At 44.6% G+C, this 25199-nt stretch overlaps 2 protein-coding genes across 2 annotated transcripts; both read left to right on the top strand.

The window, feature by feature from the left end:
* Nucleotides 1-1169: 1169 nt before the first annotated feature.
* LOC123153047 (uncharacterized) lies at nucleotides 1170-2289 on the top strand. The gene is made up of 3 exons (XM_044572364.1): nucleotides 1170-1773; nucleotides 1963-2053; nucleotides 2237-2289. The coding sequence occupies exons 1-3, from the start codon at nucleotides 1288-1290 to the stop codon at nucleotides 2287-2289; spliced, it is 630 nt and encodes a 209-aa protein (XP_044428299.1). The 5' UTR covers nucleotides 1170-1287.
* An 8567-nt stretch (nucleotides 2290-10856) lies between these two features.
* Nucleotides 10857-13254, top strand: LOC123152190 (uncharacterized). The gene is made up of 3 exons (XM_044571802.1): nucleotides 10857-11490; nucleotides 11606-11882; nucleotides 12859-13254. Exons 1-3 carry the CDS (start codon nucleotides 10993-10995, stop codon nucleotides 12894-12896), a joined length of 813 nt encoding a protein of 270 aa, XP_044427737.1. The 5' UTR covers nucleotides 10857-10992; the 3' UTR covers nucleotides 12897-13254.
* The last annotated feature ends 11945 nt before the right edge of the window (nucleotides 13255-25199 follow it).

Raw genomic sequence — 25199 nt, 5'->3', positions numbered from 1 at the left:
CCCTCGTTGACAATTGCCGTTACGGGGGGCTCCCCTACCTTTCTCAAAACCTTCTCTGCCAGTTCCTTCTTTCTCATGAGACCATCTGGCACACCATGAATTCTTGACGAGACAGAAATCGTATCCAGTTTATAATCTTCCACATTGCTAGAACCACCATACTCTTGCATCACTACAACTGCATGTCGAAACAACCACGGGCCTCCACCTATCAACCGTTTCCAATCCCTCCGACATCTAAGCTAAAAAATGAATAAATTTGCTCCCATGGTCTTGAAGGTAATTTGTTGTGTCGACGCCCATGCAGTGCGCATCACGTTAAACATAGCAGCGTGGCTAAACATTCTAGTGGTATGAACTCTGGAGATTGCCAGCCACCTAACCTCACTGATTAGAGTCTCCAACTTTGCGGAGAAATCAAGGTCCATTTCTTCTTCACCATGTAGATTGAGTCCTTCAAAACGTTCTTCCATAGATGGTTCCAATCTCAAATTGCGTTCATCCTTATCTACTTTCGGCTGACCCCCATCGTCTTAGATCCATCTCCCTCCCCGGTCCACACTACTGACTGGTTGCACCCTGACAGATACTTCCTTCTCTAACTCCTCTACCCTCTGCGCAAGTTCTCCATCTATCTTCCCTCCAAGTCTTTCCCAACAACCGCGGGGTGGATCCGTCATGCAACCTTGCGCCTTAAGGCCCCTACCTGACTAGACTCAATCCCCCAATAGATCGCTGGTGGAACATGAGGAAATTGGTAGACTTCAACATGATCGCCGAAGGATGGGTAAACCCTAGAAAACTAGAGGGAAACTATTTTGCTTTTCTTAGCTTAACCTTTTTTAGGCAAACATTCTTTATTACTCAGCCGTCACAGTTATATGGATGAAGTTTTGTCCAAGCCAAACATGGCGGCCGGCTCCTAGCGCTAATGCATGTTTTTAGCTTAAATTTTTTTTGAGGGGGGCCTTTTTAGCTTTTTTTTTTTACTAGAAAGGGCACTTTTTAAGTTTTTTTTTTTTTTGAGACAACGGGGGCTTTTTTAAGCTTGACTGAGAAACAGAGAAGTAGTACGTTTCCTAGGCACGGCCCACAAGCCCACATAGTGCCAAAAGCTGAGCACGGCGACGGCGTGAGGCCAGCTTTGAAATACTCAACCAACAGCTCCCGCTTCTTGGCTTCGCATCTTCTCTTCGTCGACGGAGCGCCAAGAAACCAAAAAACCAAGAACCCACCATCCCCACCTCTCCACCGCGCGCCTCTGCTCTCCAGCGTCACCGGCGACCGATGGAGCTGTTCCAGGACGGCCAGCGCGTGCGGCTGCGGAGCCGCGCGCGCGGGACGTACCTGCACGCCGACGATGACGGGCTTGGCGTCTCCCTCCGCCGGCTCCGCGCGTCGATGAACGTGGCTTGGACGGTGCACTTCTATCAGGGCCGGTACCTGCTCTTCCAGAGCGCCGTCTACGGTGGCTACCTCACCGCCACGTCCGCGCCGGCGCGGCGCGGCCACCGCGGGCGCCGCGTCGAGCAGCGCAACTACTTTCACTCGGAGGTGGATCTAATGCTTTGGCAGGCCGTCCACATGGAGAACCTCTTCCTCAACCACATGAACGGCGGCAACCTCCGCGCCAACGGGAGGTACCGCCGCTGGAACAACGGCGTCAGCGTCGACCACATCGACGACATCAACAACATCAGCACCATGATGCATTGGGTCGTGGAGGTCATCCCCGCCAGGGAGATCATGCCTCGCCTTCCACGTCCGTCTCCGGTGAGTCCGCCATGTCTGCTTCTTGGTTCTTCCCGAATTTGCGCGAATTGGGTTCTTGAATATCGTTAACATTCATCGGAATATGACCACAAAGATAGCAAATCGTGTTAATTTGGCTCTGTTCTTGCCAAATTTGCGCTTTCTTTGGCTTCTTTGATTTGATGATGGTTCTTTGCGACTCAACTGCAGCTTCCCAACCTCGTGATGCGGCCGCGGATGATCATGTACGTGTGGCCGAACATCCACGGGGTCCTCATCACCCACGGCACGTTCGTGTTCGGTGGGAGCAGGGGCGGAGACAAGGGGGGGGGGGGGGGGGGGGGGGGGCGAGCAGGGGCTAGACCCCTGCCGATCGCTCGCCCCCCTCAACCTTTTTCAGCGGGCTGTGTGTACTGTATTTTGCTAATGGCCGCAGCTAATGGTATCATTAGCCCATATAAGGTACTATTATTCTTTGAACCAGGAAACACCGAATATAAACGACCAAAGCCCAATAGCCCATACATCTTGGCGTAGTTGTGGCCAACGATAATGTTGACAATGTGATCGATCCGATCGACTGATTGATCTATGTGTGTGTACTGTTGGATCTTAGGGCGTTTGCCGCGGGCGCCCTCCGCTATCGTGCGTGTTCTGCTAGGGCGTCTGCCATTGCCGCGGCGGCAGCTCGTCACAACGACGACACCATCCACTGATCTAGAGTCTCCTGTCCGATTACGACTAGACGCAGGCGGATTAGATCAGAAATTCAGAATACGGCTAGAGGTTGCTAGCCAGGTGACCTGGATCGAAGATATTGGCAGCAGGTACCACTACACACCAGTAGTTTTTTCATGAATTATGATCTTAGTCTGGTCAATTAGCATTGCCTACAAAATAGTGCTTTTGACAATCTGTGCATTTTCTGATCCACGGCATGAGCTATTTTGCGTGTCTAATATATGCACCGTGGTGAATTTTGATATCCTGTAGTCTTTCATAGTGAGGAACAGGCCCAATTTGAGTCTAAACTTACCCATTTCTAGCTGGATGTTTGCAATCATCTAAACCTAAAAATCTTATCTTCACTTGCCAATTGAATCGTTGGATTATTTTAAACAAGTAAAAATACTACGGTTGGTCATAACTCTTTCGATGTGAACAACAACAATCAAACAAGCCTTTTCGGCTATGCATGTTTACAAAACAGAATGAAGACGATTTTTTCGACATTACATAATTGTCTATATTGGTATGGAAAAATAGTTGTAAAGTTCACATTATCTACTTGTTCAACACTGGTCGTTGTCAGGCTCAATTTAAGTTAACAGAAACATAACATTCTTTTGTAGCTTCAAATATACATTTTGATGATCATCAACATTATCGTGAGAGTTAACAATGGAGACACATGTATCTTACTCCATTTTCATAATGAAAATGGGGCCATGTGGCCCCTTTGATTAACAAAAATGTTTCATGACTTTTGTGAAAGTTGACTTTTCGCCCCCCTCATGTCCAAATTCTGGCTCCGCCCCTGGGTGGGAGGTCCGTGCTCCGCCTGAGGAGCGAGCTGGCTAGGCGGCTGGGCGAGCTCGCAATCATGGACTTGGAGGTCGCCGACCTCGTCATGTGCTTGCCCACGCATGATGGCCAGCTTATTCCACTGGTCGTCGATCTGCCCCGCAGCGGCGAGACCCTCCACATCGTCGTCGTCATCGTCGGGTCGCCTGGTGAGAAACCTTCCTACTCTTCTCCTTTGTCATCAAGAAACTCATATTTGCAGTAGTCTTGAACTTGTCCGGATATTATGGGTTTCATGTCAGTTGAGTGCTAATCTGAAAACAGTGTTCGAAACTAGTAGTCTGAAAAAGCAGTTTGCTGGAAAGCAGTTAGTCTGAACTCTGAACTGTTGTAAGTTGCTCAATCCGATCAGTAGGCGTTCAACAAGCATGATATTATGCTAGAAGATTGTCTGAAGCTAGTTGTTTGTTGAGGTCAAAAATTCACACTGAACTTTGATATGGAAATTATTGGCTTTGATGTCACCGTACTTTGATTCAGATAGTTTAGTTCTTCAATTTGATCCACTGTAGTTTTATATGCCGCTAGTGGAAAACTTCTGAACTTGAAAACCCGAATCAGTTCGGTCTGCCTAGTTCAGCTTCACAGAAAAGACAATGATTTCTGTTTTTAAGCCTACTGTAACTGTTTCGAGTAACGTGTGTACCAAATTCAGGTTCTATCCCACAACACATTACATTGTTTTGAGGTTTTGTACATCAGCTTTCTTTTCTAGTATCTTCTTATTTAAACTTCTTGCGGTACCTGTGACACCTGATGCCTAACTGCTTAACACTTTTTCTGCCAACTCAGCCTATAGCAGAGAGATACCAGAGCCAGGACACCTAGAAGTCTCCTTCATGTCCACCTCGTCGGAAGTGTCGCCGCCTTGGACGCCACGGCATTAGAACTCAGTTCCTTTCGTTGAAATATGGGTTCAGGAAAACCCAGCTTGGTTCGTTGTAATATAGGTTCAGGAAACTTGTATGCGTTGGCATCACCATTCTGTACTTCCGAAACTGTTTGACAACGTTGCTAGCTGCAGTGAGCACTTGAGTTATTCTGCTGAAAGTTTGTCAGAGTTCTGAACATGGTGAGGTTAGTGTGTCCGGACAGGACTTGCTGCATTTTGATGCGCCCGTGGCTTATTTGATTCAGCCTATGGCCAGTGTTCTTGGTTGGCCCTTAGGTGCCTCTCAAATTCACCTAAATTTTACCCGCAAAAAAAATCGCCTATATTCGCTATTTTCTTCGGGTCTGATAGTCTGAACTTTTGATTTGTCCAACACTGGACCTGACAAGAGGGCCATGCCCTTAACCCTGGGCCGCTAGCTCTCTTTTTTCCATGGTAGCCCGGTAGGCCTCTTGAGCGTTTTTTTAAAGATGATTACCCGGGCGCCCATTGAAGGAGGCGAGTGAGCTGGGCCGGCCCATGCACACGGGAGACCACAGCCACTTTTTCTTTTTTTAATGTTTCATGTTTATTGTTTTTTGCTTTTTTTTGTGCTTTTGTTTATACTTTAAAATATTATTATATATATATAGCACAAAAAACACTCTACAAAAAATATTTGAAAAATGTTGAAAAACTAAAAATGTTGAACAACTATTTGAAAAAATGTTGAATAAACATTCAGATATTGTTGAACGTGTATAGAAAAATTGTTGATCATGTATTAAATATGATAATATTTTATCTGAAAAAATGTTAAACAATTATTTGAAATGTGTTAATCAAACATTCGAAAAATGTTAAATCTGTTTAGCATTTTTTAGATTTATTAAAAAATGATGAATTTTTTTATCATGTATATAAAAATATTAATCAGTCATTTGAAAAAATGTTGAACAAATATTTCAAAAATGTTAATCAAGCATTTGGAAAATGTTAAATATGTATAGAGAAAATGCTAACCACATATTAGGAAAATGATAACAAATTTGGACCATGTACATAAATTTTTTAATCAAGCACTGGAAAATATATTTAATAAGTATTTGAAAAATGTTAATCAAGAATTTGAAAAATGTTAAATATGTGTAAAAATGTTGACTATGTATTCAAAATATGCTAATTTTGTATTTGAAAAATGTTAATCAATGATTTGAAAATAAAATAAAAATATGTATAGAAAAAATATTGAATGTGTATTTAAAAAAATTTAAAGTTTGTATTGGAGAATGTTAAACATGTATTAGAAAAATGTTCTTGACATATACGAATAAATGTAGAATAAAAACCAAAAGAGACAAAGAAAAACCAAAAAAGAACAAAAACTGATAAAAACAAAGAAAGATACAAAGAAAAAAGAAATTAATAAAGAAAAGAAAAAAGAAAAAACCGGAGAAGGAAAAAAAAGAAAAAGGAAAATAAAAAAAGGAAAAGAAAAACGGAAAATGGGTAAAAAAGTATCTCCTCCCGAAACCGAGTTGTACGCCCATCTCCAATAATAAACTTACCCCTATTAAAGAAGGCTACCTTAGTTCTCACTAAACTCTTCCAAAAGGGTGAATCATTTGGTTGTGCCGTTAGTTGAGATAAGGTCTTGGAAGTAGGTACCTGTTTTGCAATAACCGTATCCATACCCCTCCTCCTCAGGGGAAAAACGATAAAGCCACTTACTAAGCAGGCACTTATTCTTAACCTCCAGGTTTTCATTACCGAATCCCCCTTGGTCTTTGGGCGTACACAAAGTATCCCACTTAGGCAGCCTATATTTTGCTTTATTCTCATCACTTTGCCAAAAGGACCATGATCTATAGAAGTCTACTTTTTTCGTACCCATACTGGTATTTTAAACAATGAGAGCATAAGCATAGGCATACTCATAAGCATCGAGTTTATAAGAATCAACGTAACCCCATAAGACATAAGCTTTCCCTTCCAATAGGTAGGCTTTTTTTGAATCGATCATCAATACATTTCCATTCTTTGTTCGTTAATTTTCGACAGTGAAATGGGACCCCTAGATACCTGAACGTGAGAGATCCAATATCACAACCAATAATTGCTTGTAATTATTTTGTTCATCTTTGGCCCGTCCACAAAAGAATAATTCACTTTTGTGGAAGTTTATTTTAAGATCAGACAGTTGTTCAAAAAGAAACAAGACTAATTTCATATTTCTTGCCTTAGGCATATCATGTTCCATGAAAATTATAGTACCATCGGCATATTGTAGGATAGAGACACCCCCATCCATAAGATGTGGGATCAACCCCCCCCCCCCCCCACCTACCTGAATGTCCTCTTGGGATCCACAGATTAGGATTGCTAGCGTGTTTGCAACAATGTTGAACGGGATAGGGGACAATGGATCTCCCTTGCAACAATTCCTTCTTTGTCTAGAAATAATGACCAACATCATCATTTACCTTGACACCAGCATAGCCTCCTTGTACAAAGGTTTCAACCTAGTTGCTCCAAGCAGTATCGAAACCATTCATCCGCAAAGCTTGCTGCAGCAAGCCTTATCAAAATCCATTTTGAAGATGACTTTGTCAAGTATCTTGAAATGACTTTCATGTAAAGTTCATGCAGAACCACAACACCCTCTAGTATGTATCGTCCTGGCATGAAAAAGCAGTCTGGGTCAACTTAACCACATAATGCGCAATCCAAGTTAGACGTTTCATACTGACCTTGGTAGAAATCTTAAAACTAACATTCAGCGGGCAAATGGGCCTGAACTGCTCAATTCTAACCGCCTCTTCGTTCTTAATCATTAAAGTAATAGTCCCAAAGTTAAGCTTGAACAACTAAGGTAGGCCATTTAAAAGATCATGGAAAATGGGCACCAAGTTTCCCTTAATAACCCCCCAACATGTCAGATAGAATTCCACCGAGAGTCCGTCCGAACCAGGCACCTTATTATTATTCATCTGCACAAATCCTCAAAAACCTCCTTTTTCGTAAAAGGAGCATTGAGCACCTCATTCTCTTCCGCACATAATTGTGGGATATCCTCACCGTGCCCTCATTTAGGGAAACAAAATTCTCTATCGGAGCATCAAAGAGCTTTTTATAGAAGTTGAAAATGTACAATTTAAGATTTTTGTGACCTACTATTGTACCTTCATCCTATTCAAGTTAGATAATTCTTTTTTTTTGTGCTTTCCATTCACAATTAGATGGAAAAACTGAGTGTTATTATCCCCTTGTACGACTTCTCATACCTTTATCTCATACAACAATACCTATGCCATCGGGACATCGGCCCAAAATATACACAAACTCTTTATTGTAAAGGATGCACATACTTGACATTAAAACACAAAATCTACACGTCAATCGATCATCCGTGGGAAATCCTGCCTATGTTAGAAGCATTACAAGGACAAGGGCACAAATGCGAAAAAAATAAGAAGAGATTGTGATCGATTTCTCTTTTTTGTCACCCTTGGTGGGTAAGGTCCCACTTGTGATACAATTTGTACAGTTTCCTTTATCTGTATAGCTTGTAACACTGATGCTTGTGAGACAAGGTTTTTTTATAGAGCATGATATGAGAGATTTGTTTTTTTAGTAAAGCATGACACATGGACTTTTGGAATATGGCGCATGTGATGATCATATCCTCTCCATGTGTTCTTATTTGAGATCTCTATTAATATAGCATTTTTCTCAATACGTGACAAATACAAGCTATACTTCAGTGAATACGAGTGTCTTGACAAATACAAGCTATACTTCACCATAGCTAACAAATACTACCAATGTGTTCGTTGTATTGCAGACCTCTATCAATGTGTGCACACCACTCAATTTTATGGCACTTGTGATTAGGTGGCGAGGGCTCCATTAATGTGTCGCTCATCCATAGGCGGATGAATAAATGGAATACTGACACAAAAATATTAATGTATAATGACTGTTCCATTGGAAACTAGACGGTGTATTGTAATACTCATACGCTAATTAGTCCTAATTATTACTCCCTCCATTCAAAAATATAAGATGTTTTAGATATTTCACTATAAACTACATACATACTAAAATGAGTAAACAAACACATCAAAAGGTGTCTATATGCATCTGATTCTGAAAAAGTTGGAACATCTTATATTTGTGAACGAGGGTGCAGTAAATAGCTAATAACTGACAAATTGATTAAACACACCTTTCATGTGATGATTCCCCCTAATTTATCAGCTATATAGTACTAATACATAGAACATCAGCTAAGCGCACGGACTTATTTGCAACCTTGACAAACATGCTCCCATATATTTTGGTAACTAAATGTAGCTAGTAGATATTTCCAGATCATAAAGTTCAGTTAGAAATATGTGGAGTTGATTTTGATGTCTCTAATTTATTCAAAAGTGGGAACAATAATTCTTGGTTAACATCCAAAGCATGATTATGAAGCTAAGATCAAAACCAAAGCCATGAAAAACTCAGTATTCTCGATAAGCCGTGTACATTTTTTCCTATAAATTTTTACCTGGTCTTCTATTAATTGGCGTACTAGTTTCTTATTAGTGTTGTGTTTTAAAATTCAAATTGTATCTTCCATGATTCGAGTTAACTATGAAAAATGAAGTCAACAGATTTTTTTTTCCTGTAAAGTTGCATACTGTATGTAAGGATTTCAGTTGTAAATCATCAGTCCAAAACATGTGATGAAACTAAAATACCCCACCTTCCAAATTGAACAATGTTGGACGGAGAGACCTGGTGTGATTATGGCCATGGTGCTGGCTTGCTGTGTAGTTAACTCCAGAGATGGCGGAAGGTAAGTAAATGAGGCCTTCTTCTAGTAAATGAATACATATCGAGGTGGGCCAAGTGAAGTTGTAACATATGTCACGTCATTTATTAGGTGGAAATGTTTGCGGATTAATTGAGCATCCGTGCCACACCGTGTGTACTGAGGCGATTCTCGACTCTCAAGCCGCATAATACACCAGAGATGGCGGAAGGTTAGTTTGTCATTGATGTTCGTTACTTTGATATTCCTTAAAATATGTTACTGCTTATCCTAGTACATATCAAGATCTTGCAATGTCCACCACTTGATTCTGGATAGGTTGCATGCCCTTCTCACAAAAAAAGGATAGGTTGCATGCCTAGACACGATGATATATCAGTACGAGGGGACGAACTGCTCTGTGACATCGAGGAGTACATGGACATGACAAGTAGGCCGGAGATGACCGAGAGGGTGAAGGAGAAAGTACGAACGAGTGGGAACGAAGATGATAATGGGTAAATCAGATGGAAGGAGCTGCGAGGTTGTGAAAGGATAAGGATTTTTGGGGCTGGTTACCGTATGGCGACATGGATAGCACATGCACATAGAGATGAACTGAGAAATGAGAGCAATATGATGAACGGGAGGGGTGAATAGTGGGATAGAGAAAAAGTTTGTGGACATAATGCCCGGCCGGGGTGCAAGTTTGGCATTGACTAGCCTCTCGACATAAGTGGACTTGGTTCATTAAACATGTGGGTCCGATGCACTTATCGTTGTGTGGGATATGCTCGTTGATACCATCTTTCTTAGTTGCGGCAAAAATTATATATGAATTGTAGTAAGCATAGTGTATGAATCATGTACCAGCTGAATGGCATGATATTATCCTCACATGGCGCCATGTTCACCTATGAATTTTCGTTTTTCTTGAGCCACAAAAGAAAATTTTCCTTTTCATTACTATATAGAAACATAACAGTGTTGTGGACGGTTAGTGTTTTTTTAGAAATACTTCTAACTTCATTCATACTTATAACAATTATAGGTACACTAATTTGGATCTAAGATGAAATAAAATACAAAGTAACTCCCATGACGACTAAGAATTACAATGAAATATCTTGAAAACACCTTTTTCGCGGCATCACTCTTTGCTCGAAAAATTACTTCAAAGACTTCGATAAAGAGGTTGCAATTGGATTAGAACAACGATGTTGTCACTCTTTCACGAAGGCACCTTGAGTCGCCCATACAAAAAGATGGGAAGCCTTGATCGATGAACGTACTTGAGCCGGGGATGATCCCTTAGAAGTGCAGACCATCAAATCACTACGTTTTCACCATGGTGTCAATGAAAGATTTCACATCCATAAAGAATCAGATCAGAGAAAAAAAGCTTGACACAGCAACATAAAATTCATCAGATCTGAATAATCGGATCTGCGAGAAAAGAAAACTCTCTAACCTTATGGCACCACGAAAAAAAAGTAAATTTATTCTCACAAAACTATGATAATCACTAGATGTCGACGAAGAACATAGAGCTTTTGAAGATCTGAGGTCTCCACACCCGGAGCCGAGGGAACCTACATTTCTCAGACAGAGGCGGCGGTGGAGACTACACTGCGACACAATTTGAGATATTGATGTAGGTATATTCCTCCGCATTGTTGTTTTTCTTTTGAGGGATTTTTTTTCTTTTGAGGGATTGTGGACGATTAGATTAGTTTTTTTCTGAGGGTTTGTGGGCGGTTAGGTGGGCTGGATCGAACTTGCGCGGGCTTCGGGACCTATTTCCAACGGCCCACCTAGTGCCGAAAGCTGAGCCTTGAAATACTCTGCCTTGGCGCCCAGCGCAACCGTCTCAACCAACAGCTCTCGCTTCTTGTCTTCTCCGCCTCGCCGCAGCGCCAAGAAACCAAGAACCCACCTCTCCTCCCCCCCGCACGCCTCTGCTCTCCATCTTCACCGGTGACAGATGGATCAGTTCCATCATGGCCACCACGTGCGGCTGCGCAGCCGCGTGCACGGCACGTACCTGCACGCAGACGACGACGGGCATGGCGTCTTCCTCCGCCAACACCGGGCGTCGATGAACGCGGCTTGGGCGGTTCACCGGCACCAGATCCAGAACGAGCAGTACCTGCTCCTCCACAGCGCCGCCTACGGCCGCTACCTCGCCGCCACGGACGTGCCGGCGCCGCGCGACCACCGCGGGCTCCGCGTCGAGCAGCGCAACTACAACCATCCTGAAGTGGATGCAATGGTTTGGCAGGTCATCCTGTCGGAATCCGGGGAAGGGGTCTACCTCCGCCACATCGGCGGCCGCCGCCTCCGCGCCAACGGGAGGTACTGGAACACCGACGCCACCGTCGACTACGTCGACGACCTCGACAACATCAGCAGGAAGATGCTCTGGGTCGTAGAGCAAATCCCCTCCAGGGAGATCATACCTCCCCTTCCACGTCCCACTAGGGTGAGCCCGCCAGCCCGTTCCTTGATTCTTCCTGAATTTGCGTGAATCGAGCTCTGTTCTTGCCAAATTTGCGCTCCTTGGTTTCTTTGATTTGATGATCATGTACGGGTTGCAGCTTCCCCACCTGACGTTGCGGTCGCGGCTGATCATGTACATTTTGCCGACCGTCTACGGGGCCCTCCTCGCCCGCGGCACGTTCGTGTTCAGGGGGAGGTCCGTGTACCGGCTGAGGAAGGAGCTGGCCAGGCAGCTGGGCGTCATCGTAAACGTGGAGGACTCCGACCTCTTCATGTGCCTCCCCACGCAGGATGGCCGGATTTTTCCACTCGTCGTCGACCTGCCCCGCAGCGGCCAGACCCTCCACATCGTCGTCGTCGTCGCCGGAACGCCTGGTGAGAGCCCCTCCATATCCTCAACTTCCTACTCTTCTCCTTGTCAGTTGATTTCTAACCTGCCTGTGCTTGAAAATTTTGGGTGTTCTAAACTGCTACTCTGAACTCTGAAAAACAGTTTACTGAAACTTTTGATAATCAGTTTCAGACTTTCAGTTAGGAGTTAAGACTTGGAAATAGTCTGAACTGCTGCTGGATTAAATCAGTAGGTGGTCAACAGGCACGGCATTGTGCCTGTTAGGTTTATGGACAGATGCTAGAAGGTTGTCTGAAGATAATTGTTTGTTGGGGACCGGCCCTTGGGTGGAGGATCATTTCATAAGTAAAAAATCCACTCTGAACCTTGATGCATAAACTAATGTTTTTGAGCTAGTGTTCTTTGACTCAGATGATTCAGTTCTTCAATTTAATACGATATGCCGCTAGGGGTAGACTTCGGAATTTGAAAACCCAAATCAGTTCAGCTTCACAGAGAAGATAATGATTTCTGTTCTTTAGCCTACTGTAATTGTTTCGAGTAACGTGCGGACAGTACATTACATTGTTTTGAGGTTTTGTACATCAGCTTTCCTTTTTGTCTGCTGACTTGAACTTGTTGCAGTATCTGTTTCAATTACTCTGAACTCTGAACGAGAAGGTTGTTTGTTGAGGTGGAAATCATTTCATAAGTCAAAAATCCACACTGAACCTTGATATGGAAACGATTGGCTTTGATGGTTTACTTCTCAATTTTATACAATGTGCCGCTAGTGTAAAACATCTGAACTTGAAAAGCCCAAATCAGTTCGGTCTGCCTAGTTCAGCTTCACATAAAAGTTACTGATTTCTGTTTTTTAGCCTACTGTAACTGTTTCGAGGTACATTACATTTTGAGGTTTTGTACACCAGCTTTCTTTTTTGTCTTCTTACTTAAACTTCTAGCAGTACCTGTGACACCTGATGACTAACTGCTTAACACTTTTTTCTGCTAATTCAGCCCAGGCGGCGCTGCGGTACGCGGATGTCGATGCATAGTAGAGAGATACCAGAGCCAGGACCCCTAGAAGTCGCCTTCATGTCCACCTCGTCGGAAGTGTCGCCGCCTTGGACACGATGACATCAGAACTCAGTTCCTTTCGTTGAGATATGGGTTCAGGAAAACCCAGCAGTTGTTGTGTTTCTGCTAGCTAAACTTGGTTTGTTCTCCTGACAGTAGGAAGCCTATTTGTGTTGGCATCACCATTCCAAACTTCTGAAACTGTTTGAACAATGATGCATTTCTCTTAGGTGCCAACACAGATTTCGTGGTTCTTGAAGTGAGTTGAGCACTTGACTTTTGTTATTCTGCTGAAAGTTTCAGCCCATTAGCAGAAGATGAATTTTTATGTCTTCACTGAGACCAGAGTTCTGGACATGGTGAGGTTAATGTGCCCGGACAGGAGTTGCTGCATTTTGATGCGCCCGTGGTATATTTGATTCAGCCAATGGTCACTGTCCAACACTGGACCATTTTCTGTTAAGCTCGGGTGTGGTCGTCTCAAGTTATTCGTCAGTCCAACACTAGACCTGACAAGAGGGCCGCTAGCTCTCTTTTCTCCACGGTTAGCCGGCAGGCCTCTTTTGCTATTTTTTCTTCCAAAAAAAAGATTACCCCGCCTCTACATCAAGCATGCAGGAAGCCATTTTATTATAACAAACCAAGTATTATTGTACGAAAACATCTCAAGTAGTCGAACAAAAACAAAAAGGTTGACTAAAAGATAGGACACCATTTCCACACATATCTTATTATTGACCATCACCAAATCGGTTATATGTGGCTCGTGCTACCGTCTTCCATCGGTTGCACTCAATGGCATAAGCTCCTTCGCTTCCACATGATGTAATGATGACCACGTGCGGATTCATCCGGAAAGCTCGGTAGATGACATGTAATTTTTTATTTTTTTGTAATATCTGTTTTGTTAAACACACAAGCATTTCGATAGTTTCAGATGGGCTAATGTAAAGCACAAACTCTCATAGATTTGTGCCGCTATATTGGGCTCTAACCCACCTGATCAGTTACCAAACACATTGCATATATTATTAGGTGGAGGTGCATTAAAGGACATATATATGTTTACCATAATAGCTTGACTAGAGGGCACTTCAGAAATAAATGTTGAATTGTTTTATCATGGCCACATAAACAATACCGTTTACTACCTTCCCACTTACATTTTGTCAGGTTGTCCTTACTCAGAATCACATCCTTATGCACAAACCACATGAAAATCTTGATCTTTAGAGGCACTTTTTGTTTTCCAAATGTGAATAGATCAGAGGATTGGACCCGTATTAATCAAGCCAACGTACGTTGACTTAATGGAAAACACGATGGAAGCAGAGACCCTTCAACAAAATGAATTTGGATCATTTGACAAGGTGACCTCCATCAACCTTCAAACTTGATGTAGCTGTTGACCCCATCTTTCTCAGCTCTCATGAATTGGATATTCAGGGGAACCAATCCCAATATTGTATTTACTGATGTGTCCTTACATTGTACAATATTATAAAGTGTTGGATATTATAAGGCTAGCAACATCACGCCCAAGGCCAACCAATCCTCCCAAAACCGAGTTGTACACCCATCTCCAATAATAAACTTACCCCTATTAAAGAAGGCTACCTTAGATCTCATCAAACCCTTCCAAAAAGATGAATCATTCGGTTGTGTCGTTACTTCAAATAAGGTCTTGTAATGTTGTTACTTGTTTCGCAGTAACTCTTTCATACTCCCTCCTCAGAAGAAAGCCGATTAAGCCATTTACTAAGCAGGAACTTATCCTTGGCCGCACTCCCAACGGCCTATAGACCGTTGAGGCACACTTTCAGGAACTAGAGGAGACAGCCTACAACTTGCCCCCATCCTTCACTCAGAAACTGGTATAGCAACCGGTGAAGTCGGTGGGGAGAGCGGTGAATCCTGCTGCTCAGCCGAATCCCTCGCCTCCACACGATTACTCCGGAGTCAGCTAGGTGCTGAAGCCACACCAAAAGAGCCAAAGTTAAGCCCCACAGTAGGTGACGATGGTGGCGCAGATCCATTAGCTGCCTGAGGGGTCCGCACAATACTGGCATTACCAACCACATCAGAGGGAGCGCCATGCTTGTCGTGGTCCACCAAATCATCCTATCTGCCAATGTTATCCTTACTAGTAACCCCATCAGTCCTATCATCATCCTCAAGCATGTGGTACTAATCCTGGAATGAAGAGCCCTCAACTTTTAATCTCAGTTCATAGCAAACGCTCTTGTAGTACCAAGGCACATACTCTGGAATTGCATCAACCTTGGTCACACCTACAAGTAAACCAGAAATCCCATGCCTCCTCGTAAACGACGTGTCAGCCTTCTCGGTCTTACCAACCAACAATCTGACGATCCATGTCTCCATGAAATCATTAAGAGGCTTCGAGGGAGCCCCATGGAACGTAATCCAAACCTCCCATAGTGGTCTCCCTTTGGGCTCCTAGTTCGACAACTCGTCAAACTCCAAGAAAAGCATGTTGTCCGTACTACCCCCGTCCAAGTTTATTAGTCCCACATGTATGTTGAGTCAATTTCATGTTTATTTTTACTACTACAAAATAAGCTATATACCACCAAAATAATATCATTGAGAACCTCTTTTGAATATGAATAAAACAATATAAGTTTTCTGACATACAAATTATATTTTGTAGTTAGTTAAATCTATGGTCTAAACTGAGCACAAAATCGAAGGAGACCAAACGAGAACAGATGTAGTGTCATGTAAATACTGAACACCATGAGGCGAGAAAGATCCCCCTTCCTCGGAAAATCCACCTTATACACATTGTTCTCTAACCGCATTAGAGTCCAACGGTCTTGTGCGTATACATGGGACGATTTTTCATAAGTCCTCCTCAACCATGAGCCGGTCCAACAAAGGACAACCTTGCTCATCATAATTGGCATGGGTGTAAGAAATGACAATTCAATATTTTTTCCTTCATTGCAATTTTACGCGTGCTACATGATCGGTCATCCAAGTTCGTCGAACTTATCTCCACCTTCTATGTTGCCAACATGTATGGTCAATGGCTAGATCTGTCATACTATGGTTGATGTGCCTTTGTAGAAACGACAAAATGACATGGTATTTAAAGGTAAAAAATCATCTCCCTTGCAGGTTATCTACCACTCTATGCATCAGATCCGTCTTCTATTTGTGACGGTGTGCACGCGTTTGGAGCAGGAGAACAATTTTTTTATCCAACATGGGTGATGGCACAATCTACGCATAGGCCTCTGGTATACAATGACTGTTGTGGCTAGTTTTTTTATGTTTCTTGTGTGTGTGTGTGCGCGTGCGCGCATGTGTATGTGTGTGTGTTGGTTCTATGCATCCAAGTCATTCAGAGGCCAGATTTATGCTCATGATGTTGGGATCTACGGTAGGGTGCGTCGACTACAAATTAAAATTTCCTACGCGCAGAACAATCAAGAACATTCTACGGGAGATGGATCACAGCTCGTTACCACTAGACGCGCAATGCCGTGCAGCGGAAGATGAGTTGGGGCAGTGCGTCCGCGTGGATCGTCTCCTCCTCGTCCGATCTCCCTCGTACAACCGGTGGTCGGTTCCCACATACAGGTTCGCCGGAGCAGCGCAAGAGCACCGCCTCTAACGGTATCCGCGCGTGCAGGAGGAACGTCGTGTGGCGGACTGCTAGGTCCGATCACACAACCGGCGGCGAGTGGAGGTGTCTATTCGCAACACATGCATGCCCTAGTGACAGCGCCGAAGCGATCAACCCATGAGTGTGCTACACCTCCACTATATATATAGGCATCCGTCACGGGCTCAACACTTGGGCCTCGCACGAACCCTAAAGCCCATAAGTCTACTCGGCCACAATCCGAATACAGCTCGGATCACATCCAACCAGTGTCCTCGGATCCGACCTCGTAGGTTCCTTCCCTTAAGCGCGCGACCCCTTAGGTTCAAGTCGGCTTGGTCGCAGTTCGGATCAACTCCGAACTGCACGGTTGGTAGCGGCCTCTAGCAAGGCATGTCGAACACCAAGCAGACTATGAAGCTGGTTAGCGAACCTGTACATCACACTTCCATTTCTTTTGCCACACGATATATGTTGTCGAGATCAAGGCGAGTCTGTCATCCTTGTGCTAGCCCGACCTCTTTCTCGTTCCAGTGATGCCGACCACAAACCGGATTATCTCATAATCCTTGTCGCATGGCCATGCTTATCCTGGTCGGATCACAGGAGGGGCCCAGAGTATATCTCTCCTGATCGGAGGGGCAAATCACATCTTGCTCGACCACGTCTCGCAGCATGGTTCTGGACAAACCCGAAACCTATCTTTATAACTACCCAGTTACGGAGTAGCGTTTGGTCGGCTCAAAGCAAGTCTGTCACCATCTCGAATACATGCGTCAGCTCAGGTCTTAGGACATAGAACATATGTTGTACTAGAGACTCAGATATGACATATCGCTGCGTCTCATAGTTGGGTCTGTCCGACTCAGACCTTATCTCGACTCGGATCCAACTACGTCGAATCCGACCAGATCCTTCCAAGTCCATATTATCCGGTTAGCATCCAATGCTCCATGGCTAGTGAGACCAAGCCATCGACCGTGTCATATGCTAGTCTAGTTGGCTGCGCGTCCACACAGCCCTTTCGACTAGGGACCTTTTAGGACAGTCATCATACAATGCATCCCACAAACAAGTCACGTACTTGCTGATACACATCATTGATAATGTCCAAGTGTATTATCTTTATTCATAAACACATAGGAAATATCATCATACATGATTGCCTCTAGGGCATATCTCCAACACATGATGCATTGTACCCCTTTGATATGACATCCTGAATTAATAAAAGCTCCCTTCATTGAGAAAAGAACCGTGATATGATCCTATAGCTACCCTCGTCGTGGTACAAGCTCTTGCAACACTACTGATACATCTTCAACGCATCTATAATTTTTAATTTTTCCATGCTATTATATTATCAATCTTGGATACTTTATATGCATTTTAATATTATTTTATATCATTTTTGGAACTAGCCTATTAACCAGTGCCTAGTGCCAGTTGTTGTTTTTTTATTTGTTTTTGGTGTTCCAGAAAATCAGTACCAAATGGAGTCCAAACGCCGAGAAACTCCTTGATACCACCTTTCTTAGTTGCGGCGGAAATTATATATGACTTATGATAATCATACTACATGAATCATGTGGCAGCTGAAGGGCATGATATTATCCTCACATGGCACCGTGTCCACCTTGTCAAAAAAGAAAATTTTCTTTTTCATATAGAAACAGAGCAGTGTTTTTTATACAATCCCACGAAGATTTTATTTCAACCCATCACCACATTTACAGGGACGAAAGAAATCCCGTTGGGCTGGCCTAACCAAACATGGCGGCCCGCCCCCAACCTCAAAGCATGCTTCGCTAGATTGTGAGACTCAAAATTTGAGCTCCTAAACTCATGAACTAAATTACAAGAAATAAACGAAGATAGATAAAGTTTGATCTCTTGGACAATTGCTCCATAAGCAGCAGCGCTTCCTTTATGAACTTCTTTGACCACCCCCTTACAATCAGAAGCAATATGCACCCGGTGCTCGTTCAGGTCCTTGGCTAGCGCTATACCTTCTCGTACTGCTAAGGATTCCAATGTTGCTGGATCACCAATGGAGGTGTATACAAAAGCTGAAGCTCCCAGGAATTTACCCATACCATCTCTGCATAGAGCACCAACTGCACCATACTCACCTCTTCTGCCCACGGCTGCATCAACATTTATTTTCACATGATGTTCAGGCGGTGGCAACCAGCCAGTTGGCCTTGCCGCTGCACTCCCATGGTTCTCTCTGTTCGGGACTAGAGCTTGTATCTCCGACAAGTAAGAAGCAATAAAGCCATGAATGACCTGCGGGCTCCTGAAAATTCCTTCATGTATGGCTTTCCGACGCGCATCCCAGATTGCCCAGAGAGTAACAACAAACCCGACAAAATCTTCACTGGAGAGCGCAGCTTGCATGGCGAAAATCCATTCCTTAGCATCCTCCTCCCGATGTATACTTTGCTGGATAATAATCTCCTCCGCACTCAAAGCCCATGTGCTGCAGGATACATGACAGTTTAATAAGGCGTGTCTCCAAGTATCGTGAGCCCCACATAAGAGACAAGCTGGAGTTGTGGCCATGTTTCGGTGGTGCAGAACTTCCCCGGATGGGATTGAGTGCCTTGACAATCTCCACATGAAAACCCTCAGTTTAGATGGAACTTGAACTTTTCAAAGTGACTTCCACTCCTTGCTCTCTTGATTGCTTGAAGACCCCTCCCGGCCTTCCAACCAGCTTTCCCTATTTATTTTCGTCCTGACCAACATACGATATGCATATCCGACCGAGAAAAAACCCCGAGGTTCTTCACTCCAAGCCCAAAAATCCTCGACTCTTCTTGTATACAAAGGGATCCTTAGTATTGCTTCAGCATCAAAAGGTGTAAAAACTGACCGAACTAAATCCTCTTTCCAGGAGGCTGAGGTTGTTTCAATCAGTTGCGCTACCATTTGTGGGGGTGATTGGATCAATGAAGTGATCGGGCGTCTGCAACTCTCCCTTGGAATCCAATTGTGTTTCCAGATATTAGTGGACTCTCCATCTCCTATTCTTCGAATTATCCCTTGAGCCAAAACATCTCTTCCATCTATAATAGCCCTCCAAATTTGAGAAGGGTGAGGTCCCAACTCTGCATCTAAGAGGGACACATCAGGGTAGTATACTGACTTCAAAATTCTTGCACTCAAAGATCCAGGATTAGCCATCAGCCTCCATGCTTGCCTAGCAAGCAGAGCTAAGTTAAAGAGTTCCAGGTTGCGAAAACCTAGGCCCCCCCATATATTTAGGTGTTGTCAAAATGTCCCACGCCACCCATGCTGCTTTCCGCTTTCCCCTCTTACTTCCCCACCAAAATTGCCTTATGATTGATGTAACACTGTCGCAAAGCCCTCTGGGTAATCTGAAACATGACATAGAGTACACCGGAATCTCTTGAGCCACTGATTTGATTAGAACCTCCTTCCCCGCAGCCGACAAAAGTTTTTCCATCCATCCTTTTACCTTCTCCCAAACTCGATCTCGTAAGTATTTAAACGTCCCATTCTTTGAGTGACCCGCATCGGTTGGCATTCCCAAATAGCGCTCGCTGAGAGACTCATTCTGAACTTGGAGATGGTCCTTCACTTCCTGTCTTGTAGCTTGGGGGCACCCCTTGCTAAAGAATATAGATGACTTGTCATTATTAATTCTTTGCCCCGAGGCTCCACAATAAATATTCAGCAGGTTTGATACTTGTTCTGCACCCTCAACACTAGCCTTGAAAAGCAACAGGCTATCATCAGCAAATAAAAGATGGTTTATGGCTGGAGCCATTGGGGCCACCTTAATACCTGACAAAGATGACTGAGAACTGGATTTCAGGAGGCACGAAAGGCCCTCTGCTTCAATCAAAAATAGGTAAGGGGAGATAGGATCTCCCTGCCGAATTCCGCTGGATGGGCTAAAACTCTCTAGTTTTTCACCATTAAACAAAACTGAGAACGAGACAGAAGATACCATGTGCATAACTGTGTCAACCCATTGGTGTGCGAATCCCAACTTAATCATGATGGCCCTCAGATATGACCACTCCAACCTGTCATAGGCTTTCATCATATCAAGCTTCAAAGCACATGAGCTATTGTTTTTTGACCTGTTCCACTTCATAAAGTGCATGCATTCATAGGCACATATAATATTGTCTGTTATCAACCTTCCCGGTACAAAGGCTGATTGTTCCTCTGATATTATGTCCGGAAGCACAAGTTTCAATCTATTTGCCACCACTTTAGAAGCTATCTTGTAGATCACATTGCAAATACTTATAGGTCTAAACTGTGAGAGAAGCGAGGGGTTGGTCACCTTTGGAATGAGCACTAATATGGTGTCGTTGATGCACTTTGGGTTCTCTTCTCCCCTAACAATTCCGAGCACAATATCTGTTACATCATCTCCACAAATATCCCAGTGTTTTTGATAAAAATGAGCAGGAAAGCCATCAGGGCCCGGAGCCTTTGTAGGGAACATCTGAAAGAGTACGGTTTTGACCTCTTCCCTCGTGTAAGGTGCGCATAGATCATTATTCATAGCGGCCGTCACTTTACGAGGTACATGGTCAATAACCTGTTGTATACCCTGGGTTCCCTCCGATGTATAGAGATGGTTATAAAAATTGTTTGCCATCACTTTTAACTCCACCGGATCTGTTACCAATATCCCCAAAGCATTCTCCAAGGCTTTAATCATATTCTTCTTCCTTCTCAAGCTCGCACGGAGGTGGAAGAATTTGGTGTTCTTGTCTCCGGGCGAGAACCATTCGATTCGGGCTCGTTGTCTCCACATTATTTCCTCTCGATGGAAGAGCTCAACAAGCCTCTCATTTATTTTTAGCTCAACATGCGTAGGGGATGTTCTTTGCGGGTCGTTCTGGAGCTCGTGCAGCTTCTGCTTCAACTCTTGAATCTCCCGCCTGACGCTCCCGAAAGATGTCCTGCTCCAGGTTGTTAAACCCTTCGAAACTCGCATCAGCTTTTCATGAAGCTGATGGACAGTCCCGCATGGGCCCCCAGCTGCCCATTCAGAGGAAACTATACCGGCCAGATCTTCATGTTGCTCCCACATCTTTTCATATTTAAAACAGTGTTTGCCCTTATTTCCCTGATTTTGTCCTAGATCCAAAAGAATCGGACCATGATCAGAAGTAGCTGCTGTATGGTGCTCCTGGCTAGCAGAAGGGTTCAGCGCGAGCCAACTAGCACTCACCAGTGCTCTGTCCAGCCTACACCTTGTATATGTTCCTCCCACTACCTTCTTCTCAAAAGTCCAAAACCTTCCTCTGTACCCAATATCAATCAACATGCAAACATCCGTGGCTTCACGAAAGGCCTATATTTGTGCGTTGCTATGATTCCCAATGCCAACATGCTCGTCCGGACGAAGAACCTCATTGAAATCCCCAATGCACAACCAAGGGAGAGAGCTTGAAGTGCTTATGTTTTTTAGAACATCCCATGTCTGGTGTCTAAGGTGGGTCTGGGCCTCACCATATACACATGTCAACCTCCAGGTCTCTTGACCCGGTTCCTCTATAGAAACATCCAAATGATAACAAGAGTAGCCCAAAATTTTGACTTTTATTGAATCATTCCAGAAAATACAAAGACCACCACTTCTACCTTGGCTATCAACTGCATATGCTCTATCATAGCCTAAATTACCTGCTAATGCTTCTACCCTGGATCCAACTATCTGAGTTTCAACAATACACAAAAGGGTAGGGGCAAACTTCTTCGCAAATTCGCGAAGCTCTCGGACTGTCGCGGTATTGCCCACACCGCAACAGTTCCAACACATAATACTCATTGGGCTCGGCGGCGCTCCTCGAAGGAGCCCGCCAAATTCTTAACTGCTGTTGCCTGAATCTCCTTGCCCTCTGCCTCCGTCTTGGACCTCTTTGAATCTCTGTTGGGCGGCGGGCTAGTTATGTTGCTCCCCGCTGGGATAATTGCGAGGGTACTAGCTGTATGGGCATCCGCCTGGTTCAACAGTGGCGCGCTGGGGTTACTACCTAGCTCAGTTCTAACCCTCCTTTTCCTGCTCGGATCATCTACTGCCATGTCAGTCGAGAGCCATGCTGGATCTGATTCCTCTCTTTCATGGTTATTGCCCATATCCTCCCTTCGGCTGACATTGCTCCGGCCTCCCCTTCTGCCACCTCAACGGCCCCGGTTCTCACCCGGACCTCTTCCCTGCCTCATCGTCCATGTAGCTCGCAGTTCCTTGAATACCAAAGCTGAGATGGGATGAATCTCGTTGCCGTGTTCCTTGAAGACATGCCCTAAGTGCCCACACACCGCACACCAATCCGGCAAACGTTCATACTTGACCCTGTAGATCTGTCTTTTCGTGTCCCTAATGAGAGACACTGCATTCTTTAGTGGCTTGTGCACGTTGATGCTGACCCAAACACGGTAGAAATTACCCGTGAAGTCATGAGAAGATGTCTCACAATACAGAACTTCTCCCACTTGGGCTGCCAAAGAAGGAACTAGATGGGCAAACAGATCCGAAACGTCATGGATTTGAATCCATATATCTAATGTATCCAAACTTCACCTTCGATGGTTGTGTCACCCCATCATAGGGTTGGATAATGACTGCATTACCACGAAAATTCCATGGCCCCTCTTGCATTACCCGCTCCCAGTCCGCAAGACACCTGAATTGCATCGTGTACAGGTTTGCTTCAAGAGGTTTAAAATTTACTTGTTGCGCCAGATCCCACGCAGCTCTCATGTTCCTGAAAAACCAAACCTGGCTGTAGGGTTTGTCAATGTGCACATGCGCTATCGCGATCCACCTGGTAGCATCAGCAGGAACAACGTCCTCGTCGACCACTACATCATCCATGTCGTCTTCCCGGAGTCTAAGTTCCTCCATCAACTTCTCGATCTCTGACGCAGATGAGGAGCCGCCGGCTGTCGCCGACCCGCCCCCAGTTTCCGCGGCCATCACTTCAACCCTAACCCGATCTGAGAACTCCCGGGTGTTTGTGACCAACCTAACCCGAGCCAACTCTGCAGGAGGGAAGACGCCAGGACCAGGATGCCCCGACGCTCCCCCGGCGCAGATCGGAGGGAAGGAAACAGACGGATCTCAACGACGGCTTAAGTCGCCGCCGAGAGGAAGAAAACCCTAGCGGGAGGGAAGACTTTTCTTGGACGGACAGAACAGAGCAGTGTTTGTGTTATGGACGTTTAGGGGTTGTGGACGTTTAGGTGGGGTGGGTCATAATTGCGCGGGCTTCGGGACGTAAACGGCCCACCTAGTGCCGAAAGCTGAGCCTTGAATAAATACTCTGCCTTGGCGCCCAACGTAACCGTCTCAACCAACCAACAGCTCTCGCTTCTTCTCTTCTCCGCCTCGCCGCAGCGCCAAGAAACCAAGAACCCACCCATCATCATCCCCACCTCTCCTTCCCCGCGCGCCTCTGCTCTCCATCTTCACCGGCGACCGATGGAGCAGTTCCATCACGGCCACCACGTGCGGCTGCGCTGCCGCGTGCACGGCACCTTCGGCTCGTACCTGCATGCCGTCGTGGACGGGCATGGCGTCTCCCTCCACCACTGCGGGGTGTCTATGAACGAGGCTTGGGCGGTGCACCGGCACCCGGGCAGAACGGACAGTACCTGCTCCTCCACAGCGCCGCCTACGGCCGCTACCTCGCCGCGACGGACATGCCGGCGCGGCGCGACCACTGCAGGCTCCGCGTCGAGCAGCGCAACTACAACCATCCTTAACTGGAGGCAATGCTTTGGCAGGCCATCCGGGAACCGCATACTTGAACGTCGCCGACCTCGTCATGTGCCTCCCCACACGTGATGGCCGGCTTTTTCCACTCGTCGTCAACCTGCCGAGAAACCACCAGACCCTCCACATCGTCGCCGTCATCGTCGGGACGCCTGGTGAGAGCCCTTCCATATCCTCAACTTCGAGTTTCATGTCAGTTGATTGCCTGTGTTTGAACATTTTGGGTGTAGTAGTCTGAACTCTGAAAAACAGATTACTGAAACCGGGTTGGTCTGAAACTTTTGATAATCTGTTTCAGACTTTCAGCTAGGAGTTAAGACTTGGAACTAGTCTGAACTGCTGTAGGATTATAGACATCAGTGTAAGTTGCTGAATTAACAGGTACGACATTGTGCTGCCTGTTGGGTTTATGGACAGATGCTAGAAGGTTGTCTGAAGATAGTTGTTCATTGTGGGTGGGGAATCATTTCATAAGTAAAAAATCTACACTGAAACTTGACTCAGATGATTCAGTTCTTTAGTTTAATACTCCCTCCGTCCGGAAATACTTGTCCTAAAAATGGATGTATCTAGATTTATTTTAATTATAGATATATCCATTTTATCCATTTCTAAGACAAGTATTTCCGGGCGGAGGGAGTACGATATATGCCGCTAGTGGTAGAAGACCCAAATAAGTTCAGTCTTCCTAGTTCAGCTTCAGTTCTTTAGTTGCAACTTGAAAACCCAAATCAGTTCAGTCTTCCTAGTTTGCTCACGATAAATTCTCCTAAATTACTTGCAGTCTTCCTTTTGGATAAGCCGTGTACAAACATTTTCTTTTCTCTAAATTATTGCCTGATCTTCTATTAATCGGCGTACTTTTTATATATTAAA

This window comes from Triticum aestivum, chromosome 7A, assembly GCF_018294505.1.
Source record: "Triticum aestivum cultivar Chinese Spring chromosome 7A, IWGSC CS RefSeq v2.1, whole genome shotgun sequence".
NCBI classification, from domain to species: domain Eukaryota; kingdom Viridiplantae; phylum Streptophyta; class Magnoliopsida; order Poales; family Poaceae; genus Triticum; species Triticum aestivum.
This window is presented reverse-complemented; position numbering and strand designations above follow the sequence as displayed.

Bases quoted from the DNA above. Each gene is read 5' to 3' on its own strand.
- LOC123153047 (XM_044572364.1), top strand. From the start codon at position 1,288: ATGGAGCTGTTCCAGGACGGCCAGCGCGTGCGGCTGCGGAGCCGCGCG. The intron at 1,774-1,962 runs GTGAGTCCGCCA...ACTCAACTGCAG, and splicing joins GCCTTCCACGTCCGTCTCCG to CTTCCCAACCTCGTGATGCG. The intron at 2,054-2,236 runs GTGGGAGCAGGG...TCTTTGAACCAG, and splicing joins CCACGGCACGTTCGTGTTCG to GAAACACCGAATATAAACGA.
- LOC123152190 (XM_044571802.1), top strand. From the start codon at position 10,993: ATGGATCAGTTCCATCATGGCCACCACGTGCGGCTGCGCAGCCGCGTG. The intron at 11,491-11,605 runs GTGAGCCCGCCA...TACGGGTTGCAG, and splicing joins CCCTTCCACGTCCCACTAGG to CTTCCCCACCTGACGTTGCG. The intron at 11,883-12,858 runs GTGAGAGCCCCT...CTGCTAATTCAG, and splicing joins CGTCGTCGCCGGAACGCCTG to CCCAGGCGGCGCTGCGGTAC.